The following is a 16,725-nucleotide window of genomic DNA, read 5'->3' as shown; positions in this document are numbered from 1 at the left end:
AAGTGTTTTTGGGGGTTTGTTCAGCAGGGTTAGTCCCTCCATGGACACAGGAAAGTGTCTTTGGGGGGTTTGTTCAGCAGGATTAGTCCCTCCATGGACACGAGGAAGTGTCTTTGCAGTATCATTTTTCCCCTCCTTTCCGACTTGTCTTTCTTGGGAATGAAGTCTCAAAGCTCAGGATGTTTTTGTGTGGAGTGTTCTCCACAGGATCTTTCTCCTTTTTCCCCTCTGATGTTTCTGTCACTTCAGGACCTGGGCAGTGTTGTCTGGCTGTGCCTTGTCTGTGTTGGTGTTTCTGTTCAGCAGGAGTGTTTAGATTGGAGATTAGAACAGCAAAGCACAGTAATAAATCTGACAGTGAACTCTCTGGAGCCTGATATGGAAAGGAAAGGAAAATAAATGTGTTACCTGTTTGAAATCTGTGCTTTATAGAGGAACTCAGCTGCTTTTTAGTACTTTATGGAGGTGTATCTTCTAAACCTGAATGGTTCTAAACACGTTTAGCTGCCTCAGGTCTCTCTCCTTGCACAGTGTGTAACTCAAAGGTTTGAAAATCAGAGGATTGTTTGCCATTTTTGGAGCTGCTGCAGCCACTGGTGCCAAGTGCTGTGGAAGATGTATGATAAACCAAGCTCGAAACTGAGCTTCACTTTATGCTCAGTTTAATTTGCTCATGTCCTGGCTCTGGAGCTTTCTGCAGCCTGAATTCTCTTCTTAGCATTTATAGGCTATTCTGTGTGATGAGGATCTGAAATTCCGAGCCCATCCTGACTTTTGCACTCTTGGAACTGCTCTGAGGTGTTATTTAATTGTGAAGGTGCTTTTTTTCGGTGCATTGTGAAGCTGAGAAAGTTGTAATATTTCCTACATTCCGGGGGGGGTCTTTATTTGGAGCAGCAATTTCAAAATCAAACAATAGCAGCCATGGAATCCTCCTGTGATGTCGATTCCAAAAGAAAAACAGTATTTCTAGAAGATGCTTTGCTTTCAGCACTTTGGGTTATGTCAGAATAAAGTGCAGAGAGTCCCACGAATTATTTTTGAGTGCCTGCAGTCTTAATGGAGGAAAAATCTACAACCACTTGGCTTTTACCAGAGGTATTTGTTGTAAAATACCCCGTGTGGGGGAAAATAAAACACAAACATCAGTCAGCAGAAAATAAAGATGTTTTATCTAAAGGTTTCCTCTCAGCAGCTGGAGAAAATCTCACTGGTGTTTCATAATTTAGGCAGTAAAACCCCAATAGATCCAGCTGGGAATACGAAAACAGGGAACCTGATGCCAGGAAATCAAACCAGAATTCCTCTGATTTTATCAGATGCCTGTCGGTGCTCTGAAAAATTTGTGTTACTTGATTGAGTTTGGGGGAAATTGTGAGTGAAAGCATCTCTTGTGAGCTGGAAAATGAGAGTCCTCTGGCAGAGAGGGAAGAGGTTCCATCCTCAGCTGGGATATTGCTGGGAACAAACCCGCTTGGAGCCATGGAAGGAGCTGGGAAGAACAAGGACTGCTGAAGTAGAGCAGGATTTTCTCCCTTAACCTAAAATCTGGGAAGAACAGCGTGACCTGCCCTAAGGAGGCTGTTGGCCTCTTTTTTTGTTTGATGGTTTTACTGCTCCTTTTGTGGTCTGAACTGTGAAAGAAATCCAGAGGGAAGGAGCCCTTTTTGCTTCCCGTGTTTTATTGGATCTGAGTGGTTTGTAATGCTCGTTTTTCCGTGAAGAAATGCTTGGGGGGAGGATGTGGGGGGGTGGTCTTTCCTAAAAAGGTACCTTTGGAGATTCAGGAATATTTGTGTTCGTGTTTCTTTTGGCAGTAGCAAATTAGGTGTTGGATTTTTTCATTATGATTTGATTGTGGTTTTGTGTAAAGCTTGGCATGGTTTAAAAGCTTCTGTATGAGACAGGAGTGAAGAGGCCGAATCTCTGCTCCCTGAAAAAGGTGGATCTGGCTGGGAAGTCATGAGTGGAGTGTCAGGAGGCAAAAAATAGGGAATAATGACCTCCCACAAGTGACCAAGAGTATTTGGAGAGCTGCTGCACACAGAGATGCCCCAGCTGGGAGCCCCGCACTCCTGGGAGTCTCAGACAATTTGCTGCATCAGTAGAGCTTTTAGATGGACTTTTTCCATACTTATCCCAACCTGGATACAGGACAGGAGACAGGGCAGTAGGTCAGCCAGACATTTGGCTGCCTATACAGTATTTTAAGTCTCCAGGTTGTGGGTTTGTGCTGTTTTGGCCAGACAGTGCTGTGACCAAGAGCCCCACGAGAGCTTTCAGAAGGGAAGGGGAGAATGACTGAAATTTCTGCTGTTTCGTGTTAGTTTTGGTGTGGAAAGGAGTATTTTAGGGGTTGAACATGAAGAGTCTGTCGGAGAGGGAGTAACTGGAGCAGAAAGACTCACCCTACCTCGCTGCAGGAGCGTCAGGAGAGGGAGCAGGAGGCAGCTGAAGCACATGCAGACAGTCCTTGGAATCTTAACACCACCCTCACGGTCCTTTTATGCTTAAATGTTGGCTTTTGCACTGCTGAGAGGGAAATGTGGGGACAGCAGTGTGGGATGAGCCTTTGGGGGCTCTGGGAACCCTCCAGTGTGGCTGCAGGGAATTGGCTGGTGGGTTCTTTGTCACCTCTGAGCAGGTCCCAGCAGGGAGGGAGGGGTGGCAAACCCAGCAGTTGTGGGAGCCCTGGGGGCCTGGAAGAGCTCCTGTCTCTGCCAGGAGGCCTGGTGGTGGGAATTCTTGGTGCTGAAGGATCAGCTGTGCCCAGGGGAGGACCCCAGAGCCAGACTCCATGTCCTCAAATCCCAGAATCCCATTAGGGTTTGGGGTGGGAAGGACCTTAAAGACTGTCTAATTCCAGATCTAGGTCGAGGTCTCACTGCCCTCTGCACCAGGGATGTGCAAGAATTAAACCCACTTTTACTGGTTTTATTTGATTTATTAATGAATTTATTCAATTAAAATTTTATTTCTCTTATTTAATATTTATTATATTACATTAGAACACTTTTTTATTTACACAGGACTGATTTCCCCCCCCCCCCTTTAAGACTTTTGAATAGCAAAAAGGTTCAAATCCAGGGAGCTGCTGTCTGTTGGGGGAGGGGGAGGGTTTACCTTTAAAAATACAAATGTGGGATATGTAAATAAAACACTGGAGTTGTTTTATAGCAAAGGCTCTTCCAGCCTTTGACCTTTCTCCAGAGAAATTCTGGACTTTGGAAATGCAATAATAATCCTTTGTAAGTAATCCAGGACTCTAAAATGGTTAAATCTTAGAGGGAAAAAAAAGGGAGATAACACACAGTCACACTCCCCAACTGCCTGAAAATTCTTAAATCCTTGAAATCCGTGAATGGGCAGATTTCCTGTGCCTCAGAGCTGCTGTGAGGAGGCAGCTGTGCCAAACAGCTGGAACATCCAGAGGGATTTGACCAAAAAATACCACAATTAGACTCCTGGAAGCTGGAGCTAAAGCACCTCCCAGCCTTGTCGCCTTTGGCAGGAGGTGGATTTTTGGAAGGGGGCAGTGGAGGGGTGGCAGGTGACTGTGTTAATAATACCCTAATATTATTAATAATAATTAATAATAGCAGAGTATCCCAGCCCAGGCTGGAACCTTGTCCTGCAGGGCTGTGAGATTTTTCTGCAGCCCCTTGAATTTTCCCGTCGCGGTCGGAAATCGTCTCAGTCCCCAACGCCCGATTTCAACTCGGAATTCTTTCCATCTACAAGGTACATTCTGACAAATCCTACTTGGAACTAAAGAGCATTTTTTTTTTCCTCCCCCTGTGTCCTTTAAAGGCTCTATGTGTCCCCAAGGAAATCTGCAGAGGAGAAAACATCCTCCCCGTTGAAGTGGTGCCGGCAGGTGCTGGATAACCCCAGCCCCGAGATCGAGGCAGCCTGCAGGACCCTCATCAACAGGCTGGACCAAGGTAACCCCAGCTGGGCTTTCTCTGCAGTGTGGTCACAGTCAGAGCTGCCAAAGGGATCCCCGTGCTTTCAGGCTCTGGAATTGTTAAAGTTTTTGAATATTGAAATGTTTCGAATGGGGAAAAAAAAATGTGTAAAGGAAAACTAAGGCTTTGGGGGAGAGGGGAGGGAATGCCAGGAAACTGGGATTGCAGCTTTTTTCCTTAGAAGTAGTCCTGATGTTGTTGGGATGCAGCTGCTGGACATCCTTTGTCCTTCCCCATGTGGGTAAAAGGGGCTGAAATCCTGAGAGCCAAGGCCACTGAGGGCTTGGAAGGGTTTCTTTGGAAGTTTGGGGGTGTTCTTCACTGCTGGAAACACAACTCCCAGTTTGTTGTCCGGGGCTTTGATACTGGATTTGTCTCTGTGGGAATGCAGGAATTCTAGTTTCCCTTGAACCACTAATTTGACCTCAGGGATTTCAGGTCTCAGGTCGCTGGTTTGGGGGATTGGGTTGGTTCTTTTCCTGCTGACAGTGGCTGGCACTGTTTGTGCTCAGCCTTCTTTTGAGTTTAACCTTGACATTCCTGAGTGTACTTTGAGAACAAACTTCATTTCCCTTTATAAACCATCTGCACTTAAAAACTTGAATGAAAATCCACTTGACCACCTCTCTGCTTTCTGTCTGAAACGTTCCAGGCTTTAGTTGTGCTTTATTACTCTTGGTAACTAAAATCCTCCGACCTGTGTGGTAGAAATCAAAAAGAAAATGTATTTAGGTGGTGAATCTTCATTATTTTCTTAGCTGATATTCTCAGAATGAGGAGAGCTGAGTGCTGTGGGCAATTCAGCAGCTCCTTGGATATGTCCAGATCACAGTCTCCACATGTGTAATACACAAATATATCCACAGATGTATTTTCTTTAGTAGTGTAGCTGCTCTTTCCCCCTCCACTAAGTATGGATGCACTAACTTTTGCTCCCAGGCTTCTTTTGCTTGTATCATGACCATGTGAGTGTGTGTGCTGAATAAATTTAACTCCAGCAGTTGGTTTCCCACATTAATTTGCTCTCCTTTAATCCAAAGGCATGGTTTTGGTAGCTCAGTGCTGCCTCGATTCCATTGTTACAGCTTCAGAGTAATAAAGTTCCACGGGTTCTTTGAAGGGAAGCTGGGGAGTAGAACTGGGAAATATTGATGGAAACAGTCATCTGGGAAGCCCAGCACTGGAATTTGCTGAAACATGTGGCTCCTTTAAAGCCAAGTTTGTCAGGAATTATTCTTGGAATTCTTCAGAAGGGACATCACTGACACATCTTATTTGAATTCCCCCCCCCGTGACAGCATTAAATCTTATTTGCTACCTCTAGATCTTGTTTCTTTATCTTGCTCTGTGTTTCATAAACAGTTGGATAACCTTTTATGGCTTTTTTGTATTTTTCCTTCTAGCCAGTAGATGGAAAAACCTGTATTGCAGCCCCCTGGCATCTCCCAACTTGAATTCTGAGCCAGGCTCCTGTAGCAATGCACTAAACTCTCCTGGGCACCTCAAATCGACTAACAAAGCACTACTAACCTGTGGCAGCTCAGGTATGGCGTGGCATAGAGCATGGGCTGTTTAAAATGCAAGGAGGAGCAGGGAAAAGTTGCCAAAAGATGCCCCTCCACCCGTGGGGGTTTCCTCCTTTTCGTTTTCTCACTGCCCCGGGTCGTGTCCCTTCCGTGGGAGAAAAGCTCCTTGCATTTTAAATGCCTTGGAGTCGGTTCTTCTTTGGGATTTTAGAACTTTCTCTCTCTGTATTTTTAAGTTGGACTAATTTTAAGGGTCTTGAAGCAGTTGGGGCAAAGGAAATGTTGCTTTTGAACGATGTTCTAGTCTGTAGGTGTCACCTTTTTATAAAGTTACTCAGGTTCGGTTTTCTGGTGGGAGACTTTGGGGCAGCTTCTTTTGGAAATACTGTTTTAATGCAGGTCACAGGCAGTTGTAAAAGTATCTAGGGTAAAACTTTCAGTTGGCTGCGTGGGGCAGTTAAAAACAAACTAAGAAAAGCTTTCCTTCAGCCTTCAGCGTGTGTGGAGGAAGATTTCCTGCCTTAGAGGCAGCTCGGCCACGATCCCTCTTGGCAGGTGGGTTTGGAGGTGTGAGAATGAAGCTCCTCCAGACTGGGGGCCACAGACCCTCTTCCAGGAGCTTCATTTGTTATCCTTGGTGCAGTTGCTGCTGTTTCCTGGCACAGCTGCTTCGCCTCTTGGCTTTGTTATCAAAGGAGCCTTCCCTGGTTGGTTGGTTGGTGTGGAAATTGCTAAATCCTGCTTTGCACGTTTGAAAACAAGAAAGCACATTTAACAGTCTCTTGCCTTGGAACTCGATGGGAAATGAACCTTTTTTTTACCTTCTTAAAAAACAGAAAGGGTTGCCTGGGGGTGTTTTCACAGGTGCAGGTTTGCTTTGGGGATGTGCTGTAAACAGAAAGGAACACTTATCTCTGTTTTCCAAACAAAAGGACCCACAGAGGGCTGATTTTTGCAGGCTGAACTCTGCAGGGAAACACCTCTGAGCTGATTTCTTGGGTTTAAGATGAGGTTGATGGGCAACCTGAGCAACCTTTTCACACAGAAATGGTTATCAGTGTGTAAAAAGACCCAAAAAACCAAAGTGTCTGTGCAGCTTCTGGGCTGTTCACCCTGCAAATGTGCTGGTGGAAAAGCAGGGACAGGCCAGGAGATAATGAGAGTTCATCTCTCAGGTGACCTGGGCACGTGTGAAATGAGTTTCAAGTTCACCCTCTGATTTTATTGCTAAGAAAACCATTCAAATGGGAAATGTTTAACAGTAATTTCCCTTAAAAACTAAACAAAACCCTTTGACAAAATCCAGATGTGGTCCCTCTGCTGAAAACCATAATCAGTTCAGCTTTACTGGTGGAAGCAAGTGAGGTTTTAGCCCCTCCTTGGCTGTTTTTAGCCAGACCTGTGGTTTGAAATGCAACAACAGAACTAAACACGTGGGGTTGAATTGGGAACTTTGCCTTTTATAAAGGTGATATTAAAAATCTGGCTGCTGGTGGTAATTCCAGCAGGAAACCTGTGCTGGTTCCTTGGGCCACATCCTAAGGGATGGCTTGATTTCAGCTGCTTCCACTGCCTTTTCCTGACCCCAGGAAGGCAGAAATGGGATTATGTGGTGGAATGTCTGGACTCTGAGTGTGTGTTTGTGCAACACACGCTCCCAGATGGACCCTGAAGCTCCCAAAGTCCCGTTTTACAGCTGGAAAAAGTGTCACTGAAAAGCTGGGAAGCTTGAAAAACCCGAACCCCAAACTATTCTTAACCCTTCAAAAAATGGGAAAACTTGAAAAATGGAAAAGCTGGACAAACTTGATGCCTTTCAAACAAGGAATTTGAGGTTAATTGAGCTAATTATTCCGTGCCCATGGAAGAGATTTATTTTACACCTGGACTTACACCTGTGTTTTCCATGTCAGCAGTTACTGCTCATCCAAACTGGCTGAAGGAGTAATATTTGGAACCTGCTGCTTTGTCCTGGAATTGGCCCCAGCTGGAAAGGGCTGCTCAGGGATGGGCTTCAGAGGTTTTGCTGAGAAATGCTTTATTTTACCATTATTGAGCCAGTCTGAGCACGTGGCAGGAAAACTGGGAACTAAAGGAAAAGCCAGTGGTAAATGACACCATACACTGGGAGCCTGATTTATTCCTGATTTATCTCTACTTGCTGATTTTATTTAAATGATTATTTCAGTCCCTGCCTGAGCAGGATTTAGTTGTTAAGATGAAAAAGGTGTAAAGAACTCTGAGGCTCTTGCTTTAGCTGATCTTGGGCAGATTGTGTTTTAACTTCGCTTCTTGTGGGTCTCAACCTATAAAGTACTAATTGCAACTTTGTCTTGGAGTTAATTAAGTTAATTAATGACGTCCTCTCTTCTAAAATAGCTCTGTAAGTTATGTGGTCTGTACTCACAGCCCTCCCACAGCTGAAGGACCAGTACCCCAAAGCTCAGAGCTTGTTCTCTCCTCATTTCAACAGCAAATAGCAGAACTCTTATGCCAAGGAAAAGACTGACTTGCTTGATTTAAAAGTACCAAGAGGTAAAAATTTGCACTTAGGGCTGATTGTGATGATATTTTTATTATTATCATCATCCTTCAAAAGGAAGAGCTTCCCTGGTGGGAAGATCCTCCCGGTTTGGTTTTTATGAGCAAGAGAGACTTTGGTTTGTGATGAGAGGAAAAAAAAAAAGAATAAACCTCAGGAAATGGGAGGATGGGATTTAGGGTAAGCTTTGCTTTGCAAAAGCAGAGGGCAGAGCTGATGATTGAGTTTCTGTCCTCTGACCCTTTTATTCCTGGGATCGTTTTGCTCCTCTGACCGCTCACCGACACCCCGGTCAGCACTTTGGGTCACTTTGCTGCTTGATTTCTAGATCAACAGCTGCCCTTTTCTCAAGATAAGCACCAGTATTACTGACATTTGAAATATATTTCTAAGCTCAAAACACCCACTGGGGATCCCTTTGCCACCTTCTGGGCAGAATTCCACAGTTTTTCCCCGCGCTCCTGAAAACCACAGTTGTGTCCTCAAGTGATTCCCAACTCCCACCTTGTTTCTCACAGCCATCCCCCAACTTCCCAAGGGCGCTGGTTGATTCCTGGGATGGATGCTGTGCTGTTTGGGGGGTTGTCTGACTGCCTGTGTGTTCTCTGTGTCCCCCCCAGGTTACCTGAGCATGCACTCGGCGCTGAGCTCCCAGTCCTCGGTGGACAGCGAGCTGAGCACCTCGGACGACTCCATCTCCATGGGCTACAAACTGCAGGACCTCACCGATGTCCAGGTCATGGCACGCCTTCAGGAAGAGAGTAGGTGGCCCCCACCTCCTTTGTGTTACAGCTGGGCAGCTCCAGATGGATTCCAAGTCTTCTCCTCTTCTCCTTTTCCCCCAACAAAAAACTAACGGTGGTGATTTTTTCCCAGGGGCTTCCTGGAAAAACCTCCGCACCCAAACTGCCGACGTGGCAGTGGTACAACATCCTCCTCCAGGGTTATCCAAATATTATCCAAACCCCCTCTCTGTCAATATGTGGATGCCCTCTGATGTTACAAATGCTCCCTCCCAGGCTGGCTCTGAAGTCCAGCTGAGGTCCCAGGAGGACTGTGTGGTGGTGGTGGCAGTTGTCCCCTCCTTTGGGCAAACACAGGTGCTGGGACAGCTCTGGGGCACTGATCCAGCTGTGAAATGACCCAGCTGTGGAAAAATAACCCAGCAAAACATTCTGCATGTCAAGATTTGATTTCCTGGGCAGCCTGAAATCAGAAGCTTCTGCGGGGCTGAGCTTTACAAGCTCTTTATTTCACTTAATGTACAAGTGGGTTTTCACTGCTGTGATGAGTTAAACCAGGAGTTCAGGGGTGCTAAAACTGAAAGAGCTGAATTTACAATTGAACTTTTGCTCTGGTAAAGTACTCAGAGGCAGCTCTGCAAATTGAACTTGTTTGTGTCCCAGAGTGGGGGGATTTCAGGGCCCCAAAATCATTAAATCCCTGGGGAAGTTTCTGTTGACTTCTGGAATTTGGCTGAGGTCCTAATTGAAGAGCAAGGTGGAAAAAGGGCTTGGAGCTGTGTTTCTGTGCAAGTGAATCATTAATTTGATTTACAGGAAATAGAGAATGAAGTTCTCTGTCTGTCTTTAGGAGAACATTTACTTTTAGTACTGTGCCTTTATAAATTAGAAAAAAATTACTGTGACCTAGGAATTGGGATATGAGACCAAAAAGGACAAAGGACAAAAGACAGAAGATCTTGTCATCACTTTTTTGCAGCTGAGGAAAAGTTGTATTCAAGTGAATAAAGCAAATAACAACCTTTTCCTTTCTAAACTTGACCGTTCTTTTATGCTTTGCAATCACTTCAAAAAAGCACCAAGGAAATCCTGTCACATTCCAGAGTTTCCCATGAAATCCTCGGGATGATGGGAGCTTTTCGTATTTTCATTGTGAAGGGAGGGGAGTGAGGAACAGCTGCTTTTTGTTGAAGTTGCTTGTGTTTTGTCTTGAATAAAGGCATAAATTCTAAATAACCCAGATGTCAGTGCAAAACAGGGATGTTTTCATTGGAGCAGACCTTCAGATCTTTGTTTCCACCTGTTGAAATGCTGGTGGGTGTGTAATTAATTGAACTAAAACACTCACCCTGTGAATTAGGCCCCCATTCCTGGTTACCCTAGTGGAGCTTGCTGGCAATAGATGGTCCACAATTTGTGTGTAGGAGTAGTTGAGGTCCATTGGATGTTAACTCTTGGCTGGAATGGAACAGGACTGATGTGGGTGACACTGACCCAGTTGAAGGATTCCGTGAGCCCTGAGTGTCTCCATAAGGACAGTTGTTAACTTGACCCTCCTTCCAAGGTGAAATGAATCACTGGCACAGAATATTCCAAGTTGGAAGGGACCCACAAGGATCATGGAGTCCAACCCTCAGCCCTGCACAGGCCCATCCCCAGGAGTCACCCCCTGTGCCCCAGAGGATCAGCCAAACCCTCCTGGAGCTCTGGCAGCCTTGGGGCTGTGCCCACTGCCCTGGGGAGCCTGGTCAGTGCCCAACCAGCCTCTGGGGGAAGAACCTTTTCCTGAGATCCAACCTGACCCTGCCCTGGCACAGCTCCAGCCATTCCCTGGGTGCTGTCCCTGGTCCCCCCAGAGCAGAGCTCAGTCCCTGCCCAGGAAGTTGGAACTGCAGTGAGGTCTCCCCTCAGTCTCTGCTTTTCCAGGCTTCCAGTGTCCTTTTCCTCAGCAAAGACTGGATGCTCCAAGCACAGTTTTAATCCAGGAAATATGCACTGATAGCAACGTTCTTCCTGCCATCAATGTGACCTTGAAATAGTGTAGTTTAATAAAATGTTATGGTGCTGAACGAGATCTGCTTTATTCCAACAGCCAGCCTGACTTGGAGTGGGTTTTGTGCCAGGGAAGAGGCTTTTCCTGACAGACCAGGTGCCCTCAGGCTCCTCCTATGGCTTCCCCTCAAAGCCCTTCCCCACCTTCACAGAATCAACGAGGTTGGAAAAGACCTCTGAGATCGTCAAGTCCAACCTTTGACCCAACCCCGCCTTGACCTCTGGGCACTCCATAAGAGCTTCGTATCCTCGTGTTGCAGCTGGGTAAGGAACATCTCCTTGACCATGTGCTGACCGTGTCCCCCCGTGTCCCCCCGTGTCCCCAGGCCTCCGGCAGGACTGTGCCTCCAGCTCCGCCTCCGTGTCCCGGCGCAGCTCCAGCGCGTCCCTGCACTCGCTGCGCCGCGGCACCTACAGCGACCAGGAGTTCGACACCTACAGCCTGGAGGACGAGGACGACTACGACTGTTCCCTGTCCTTCCGCAGCGCCCACAGATACTCCCCGTCCCCCCTGAGCTCCCCCCGCTGCCAGTCCCCCTCCTCCAGCGTGGATTACGGAAGGTCCTCCGCCTCCCGGCTCCGCGCCCCGCGCAGGGCGGGCAACGGCCCCATGCAGGACCGGCTCAAGTACGCCAACAGCGAAGGTGAGCTTGTCACACCAGCCCCTGGAGCTCATGGGGACACACGTGAGTCCCCACACAGCTGGGGGCAGAGCTGCTCGGCAGGAAGGGACACCACCAGCCAAGGTGAGCTCCTTGAGTGAGCCCCTGGAGCTCATGGGGACACACGTGTGTCCCCACACAGCTGGGGCAGAGCTGCTCAGCAGGAAGGGACACCACCAGCCAAGGTGAGCTCCTTGGGTGAGCCCCTGGAGCTCATGGGGACACACACGTCCCACACAGCTGGGGCAGAGCTGCTCGGCAGGAAGGGACACCAAGAGTGAAGGTGAGCTCCTTGGGTGAGCCCCTGGAGGTCATGGTGACACACATGTCCCACACAGCTGGGGCAGAGTGGCTGGAGGGCTGCTCAGCAGGAAGGGAGGGACATGGGAATGCTGGTTGGCAGCTGGCTGGATGTGAGCCAGCGTGTGCCCAGGTGGGCAAGGCCAGTGCCATCTTGGCCTCTATCAAGAATAGTGTGGCAGCAGGACCAGGGCAGGGATTGTCCCCCTGTGTTGGGCACTGGTGAGGCCACACCTGGAGTCCTGTTTCAGTGGGCCCCCTCACTACAAAAAGGGCTTTGAGGCGCTGGAGTTTGTCCAGAGAAGGGAATGGAGCTGGAGAAGGGTCTGGAGCACAGGTCTGATGAGGAGCAGCTGAGGGAGCTGGGGGGGCTCAGTCTGGAGAGGAGGAGGCTCAGGGGGGACCTTCTCACTCTCTATGACTCCCTGACAGGAGGGTGGAGCCGGGGGAGGGGGTCAGGCTCTTGTGCCATGTCCCAAGTGAAAGGACAAGAGGAAACAGCCTCAAGTTGCACCAGGGCAGGTTCAGTTTGAGTATTAGAAGTAATTATTTCACTGTCAGAGGGGTCAGGCCTTGGAGTGAGTTGTCCAGGGAGGCAGTGGAGTCACCATCTCTGGGAGTGTTCAGGAGGTGTCTGGATGTGGCACTTGGGGACACGGCTTAGGGGTGATTGTGGTCAGCCTCGATGACCACATGATTTCAAAATCTGATGACCTGGAAGCTGAGGAGTAGATACAAGACTCCTCTACTTCTAAGCGCGTTTTTCAAGAGCCAGCCTAAACCACGGTGACCTCCATGGGCGGCAGCAGCAGCGAACGGGCTGTGCTTTGCTTGCAGAGGAGCTGAGGCACAGCATGCCCAACCTGGCCAGGAGCAGCCTGCGCGCGCTCGACTCCGTGAGGAGCAGTCGGAGCCTGGAGTCCGACCTGCAGGTGCCCAGCAGCCGAATTCCCAGGACTCAGCAGCGGTCAGCAGGTCAGTGCCGCATCTCCCACACCCACTTTAGTCCCCTTTTCCCTCTTGAACCAACCCGAAGTGTTTTTCCTGCTGTGCTCCCCGGGCAGGTCTGACTCCCAGCAAGCTCAGGTATTCCTCGGGTGCCGGGCAGTCCCCGCTGACGGTGCGACAGCCCGGGAAGGCCGGCTCGGGCACCAACTCCCTGCTGGCCACCAGGCAGGCGGTGAAACCCTGCGGCTACACAGCTCCCGGCTCCGCAGTCAGGAAGCCACAGGCCCCTTCGCTTCACACGGGCTCTCCCAGCACCAGTTGCACTTCCAGAACCACCACCATGGTCACCGCGGCCAAACATTCGGCCCTGAAGGCACGGCCGGCTGTCGGAGGGATCGCGGTGCCCAAGGGAAAGGCGCCGCCGCCGTCCAGGAGGTGAGTGGGAGCTTCAGACCTCGTGGATTCCAGCGCCTGCCTTTAGTTCACAGATTAGGAAAACTTCTTTATAAATCACGGAATGGGTTGGGTTGGGCTGGAAGTAGCCAAGGGCAAACCTTCCTGAAAGAAGAACTCACTCGGGAGATACCAGGTGGGCCTGGCATGGAAAGGCTCCAAATGAGGAGGGAAGGGAGGAAAAGGCTGTGTCCCTCAGCCCCCCAGAAAACACCACGGATCCAAAGAGCCCCTCAGCGGGGCCAGGAGGGGTTGGCAGCTCTCAGGGATGGAGCACAAAGGTGAGTCAAGAGCCACAGACTCCCAGACTGGTTTGGGTTAGAAGGGACATTAAAGCCCATCCAGCCCATGGCAGGGGCACCTCCCACTAGCCCAGGTTGCTCCAAGCCCTGTCCAACCTGGCCTTGGGCACTTCCAGGGATTCAGGGGCAGCCACAGCTTCTCTGGGCACCCTGTGCCAGGGCCTGCCCACCCTCCTAGGGGAGAATTCCTTAAGTCACTTCCATCTCCATCTCTGAAGTGGGATGTGGGTATGGAGCTGGGTCTGAGCTACTGAATACCTTTAGATGGAATCATAAAATCACAGAATTGTTAAGGTTGGGAAAGACCTTTAAGATCATCAAGGTCAATCCATCCCCAGCACCTTGTTCACCACTGAACCGTGTCCTCAAGTGCCACATCCACACGTTTTTTGAGCACTTCCAGGGATGGGGACTCCACCACTGAGAGTCCACCCTGGGAAGTCTGTTCCAGTGTAGGATTGTGGCTGGGGACCCTCAAAGACAGGAAGGGGCTCAGCTTGGAAGATTCTTGGCCAGTGAATCAAGAAGCAAAGAGTGCCAGTCCCTTAAATACCTCTGCCATTGAATTTTGTGTGAACTGCCAGGCTGGGACTCATCACTTGGTGAGAGATGCCCCTTTTTACCACATAATCTATGAGCAAACCTCTCAATATCAAATCCATTTTAAAAAATAAATGCTTTTTTTTAAACAGAGGTGGTTGCCAGGAAAATGAAGAAGCTCAAACTGATTTGTGTTAAAAACGAAGATGAACATTATGGCACATATTTGGTGCATACTTTTATTTTTGGGAAGGGGAAAAACCCTTCCAAAGGACTGTTAAGGAAGTCTTCCCAGCTGACCTACTTTGGTGCCTCTGAAACTTTGCCTCTGGTAAAATACACGTGGTGGTTTTTTTATTTCCTTAGTCTTTAGCCAGGTCTGTAGGTTGTCCAAAGCCTAATCAGGTTTTAGAAGGGTTTGAAAAGTCAGACAAATGAACAAGGCTTGATTTAAACATGGTTTATACCACAGGGTGAAAGCAGAGCACGTAGAGTGGTGGCCAAAACCTTACAATTTTTGTTCTTGTTGCTATTTTTTTGCAGCTACAATTGTACAGCAGAGTTTCATGATTGAGGGAAATAATAATAATAATAATAATAATAATTATTATTATTATTATTATTATTATTATTATATGGCTGATATCAGACTAATAAGCAAACAGGGTTGCTTATTTTATGTGTCCTTGCAGCCTTAAATTGAAATATGTCTACTTTCTTCAAACACACATTAAAAAGAGAGCTTTTAGTCTCATAATTTGTAGCAGCAGTCTGCAAACCTGATTATTTTTCATGTGTTCAGCTTTATTTGCAGGGAAAACTTCTTTCTCTTGGGCTCAGTGATGGGATAACCCCCCAGTAAAAGGTGTTGGTAGCTTGGCAGGATCACTGTCAGTCACTGAATTCCCCTGAACTGCCTGGAATTGGTGCTGCTGGTGCCCAGGGTGTGCCAGCAGCAGTTCCCCCGGGGCAGGGAGATGCTGATGGTGGTAAATCCTCCAACCTGTGGCCATCACAGCTCACTGAGGTGGTTTTTTTGTCCCAACCCAGGTTCCTTCAGTCGGCACAGACCCCCCCGGCCCCCGAGGACGACTCCTGGAAGGATGGGTGCTACTGACCCCCCAGCACCTCCGTGGAGCAGAGCCCCAGCTGGCTGGGCATCACCTCCCTGGGCAAGGAGCCTCCAGCCCCCTCTCCCTGCAGACTCATGTACATATTCCTCGGATTCCTGGGAAGCAGCTCCACCTGCTGCTCTGCCAAGAGCCCGACCTCGCCGCGGCGGGACCGGCAACGGCTTCCACCCACCACGAGTCTTCCCAGGAAGACTGCAAATGGCCTTATTTCATCTGCCCCCCTGCCTGCAGCCCTTGGGAAGGTCTGTCACCCCCGAGCTGGGCTGTGACCCTGCTCCTGAGGGTGCTGGGAAGGCTGGGAGGGTCCTCTCTGTGCCGGGAAGCAGCTCTGAGCCGGTGCTGTGGGGCGGCAGAGCTCGGGGAGACTAGAAATAGTGACATAGGTGTTAGAATTAAGACTTTTTAAATCCAACCTGATGTGCTCTAATATTTGTCTGAAACTCAACTGGGTTTTGGTTTTTTTTTTTTTGATTGGTTGTTTGGTTGTTTTTTTTTTTTACTTCTGTATAGAATGTATTTCTGCTACTTTTTATGGTTTGGTCTAGAGCTGCAGCAGGTTTTTATAACTGTAGAACACTTCAAACTGTTGTATGCAGGTGTCAGCACAGGCCACGAGTGAAGGAGCAGTACACAATATTTGTGTGGGGTGTGAACAGGCAGGGACAGGGGAGGCCAGTTCAAAACTGCTGGTTCCCAGCACCACCTTACCTCAGCTGAGAGGAGGTTACCACCAGGTAAGAGCAAACTTTAAAACAAAAATAACCCTCCCTGACAGCTTTGGCTTGAAGTGTCTGATCTCTCAGCTGGTTCCCAACTGCCCTGACTTTTGTAGAAGTTTTTTACTGTCTCTTAAGGATTCTGTTCCAGTGTCCTTTTCCTCAGCAAGTGCTGGATGCTCCAAACAGTCTTAGTCCAGGAAATATGCACTGATAGCAACGTTCTCCCTGCCATCAATGTGACCTTGAAATAGTGTAGTTTAATAAAATGTTATGGTGCTGAACGAGATCTGCTTTATTCCAACAGCCAGCCTGACTTGGAGTGAGTTTTGTGCCAGGGAAGAGGCTTTTCCTGACAGGTTGGGCTCTCTTAGAGCTCTTCCTGGGTAAACAGGCCTCCATCCAAGTCTCTCAGGATGCAAGGAGTGAGATTTCCCTTGAATTCCTTGGAGTTCAGAAGGACAAGGGGCGTGTTGGCAAAGGAAAACTTTGGTTGTGTCATTCCCAAAACATCCACACGTGGCCTAAGCAGAACCAAATCCAGGGAGTTCTGCCAGGGCCCCTCACTGCAGAGATTGAGGAAAAAGAGAGGAACAGACAGTTGGTGGTCCTGTGTCACCCAGTCACATCACCTACAGGGACAGTGCCACCACTTAGGGACTTTTCCAGGGCAGAGAAGAGGCACATGAGCCTCAACTGCTCCTTCTCTGACTCCAAACTTCAGCTGGTTTTACAACAGCAGGCTTCTCCCCACCCTGACAGAGCTCAGCACCTTCCCAGCACTTCCTCTTTGTTTCCTTTATGGAAAACATTCTTTTCTGAGATTTCCAGCTGGTGGAA

General features: G+C 48.5%; 1 protein-coding gene across 3 annotated transcripts in view; it reads left to right on the top strand.

Moving 5' to 3' along the window:
- The window catches only part of LOC108498539 (SLAIN motif-containing protein-like), a 24,133-nt gene extending 7,938 nt beyond the window's left edge, over positions 1 to 16,195 (top strand). The window contains exons 3-10 of one of the 3 annotated variants that reach the window (XR_001875200.1): positions 3,811 to 3,944; positions 5,372 to 5,512; positions 8,657 to 8,797; positions 11,158 to 11,475; positions 12,631 to 12,768; positions 12,858 to 13,176; positions 15,087 to 15,411; positions 15,766 to 16,195. Coding sequence is in view for 2 of the 3 variants with exons in the window: in XM_017817389.1 (XP_017672878.1) it covers positions 3,811 to 3,944; positions 5,372 to 5,512; positions 8,657 to 8,797; positions 11,158 to 11,475; positions 12,631 to 12,768; positions 12,858 to 13,176; positions 15,087 to 15,153 (1,258 nt within the window). In the remaining variant the exon portion in view is untranslated. Of the gene's footprint in view, positions 1 to 3,810; positions 3,945 to 5,371; positions 5,513 to 8,656; positions 8,798 to 11,157; positions 11,476 to 12,630; positions 12,769 to 12,857; positions 13,177 to 15,086 lie in introns of all 3 variants that reach the window. The other 2 variants (XM_017817389.1, XM_017817405.1) reach the window with 2 other exon arrangements.
- Positions 16,196 to 16,725: the final 530 nt, after the last annotated feature.

This window comes from Lepidothrix coronata, unplaced genomic scaffold (genome assembly GCF_001604755.1).
Source record: "Lepidothrix coronata isolate B3197 unplaced genomic scaffold, Lepidothrix_coronata-1.0 Scaffold2, whole genome shotgun sequence".
Classification (NCBI taxonomy): domain Eukaryota; kingdom Metazoa; phylum Chordata; class Aves; order Passeriformes; family Pipridae; genus Lepidothrix; species Lepidothrix coronata.
Note: the sequence above shows the minus strand (reverse complement) of the source record. Positions and strands in the feature narration are given on the sequence as shown.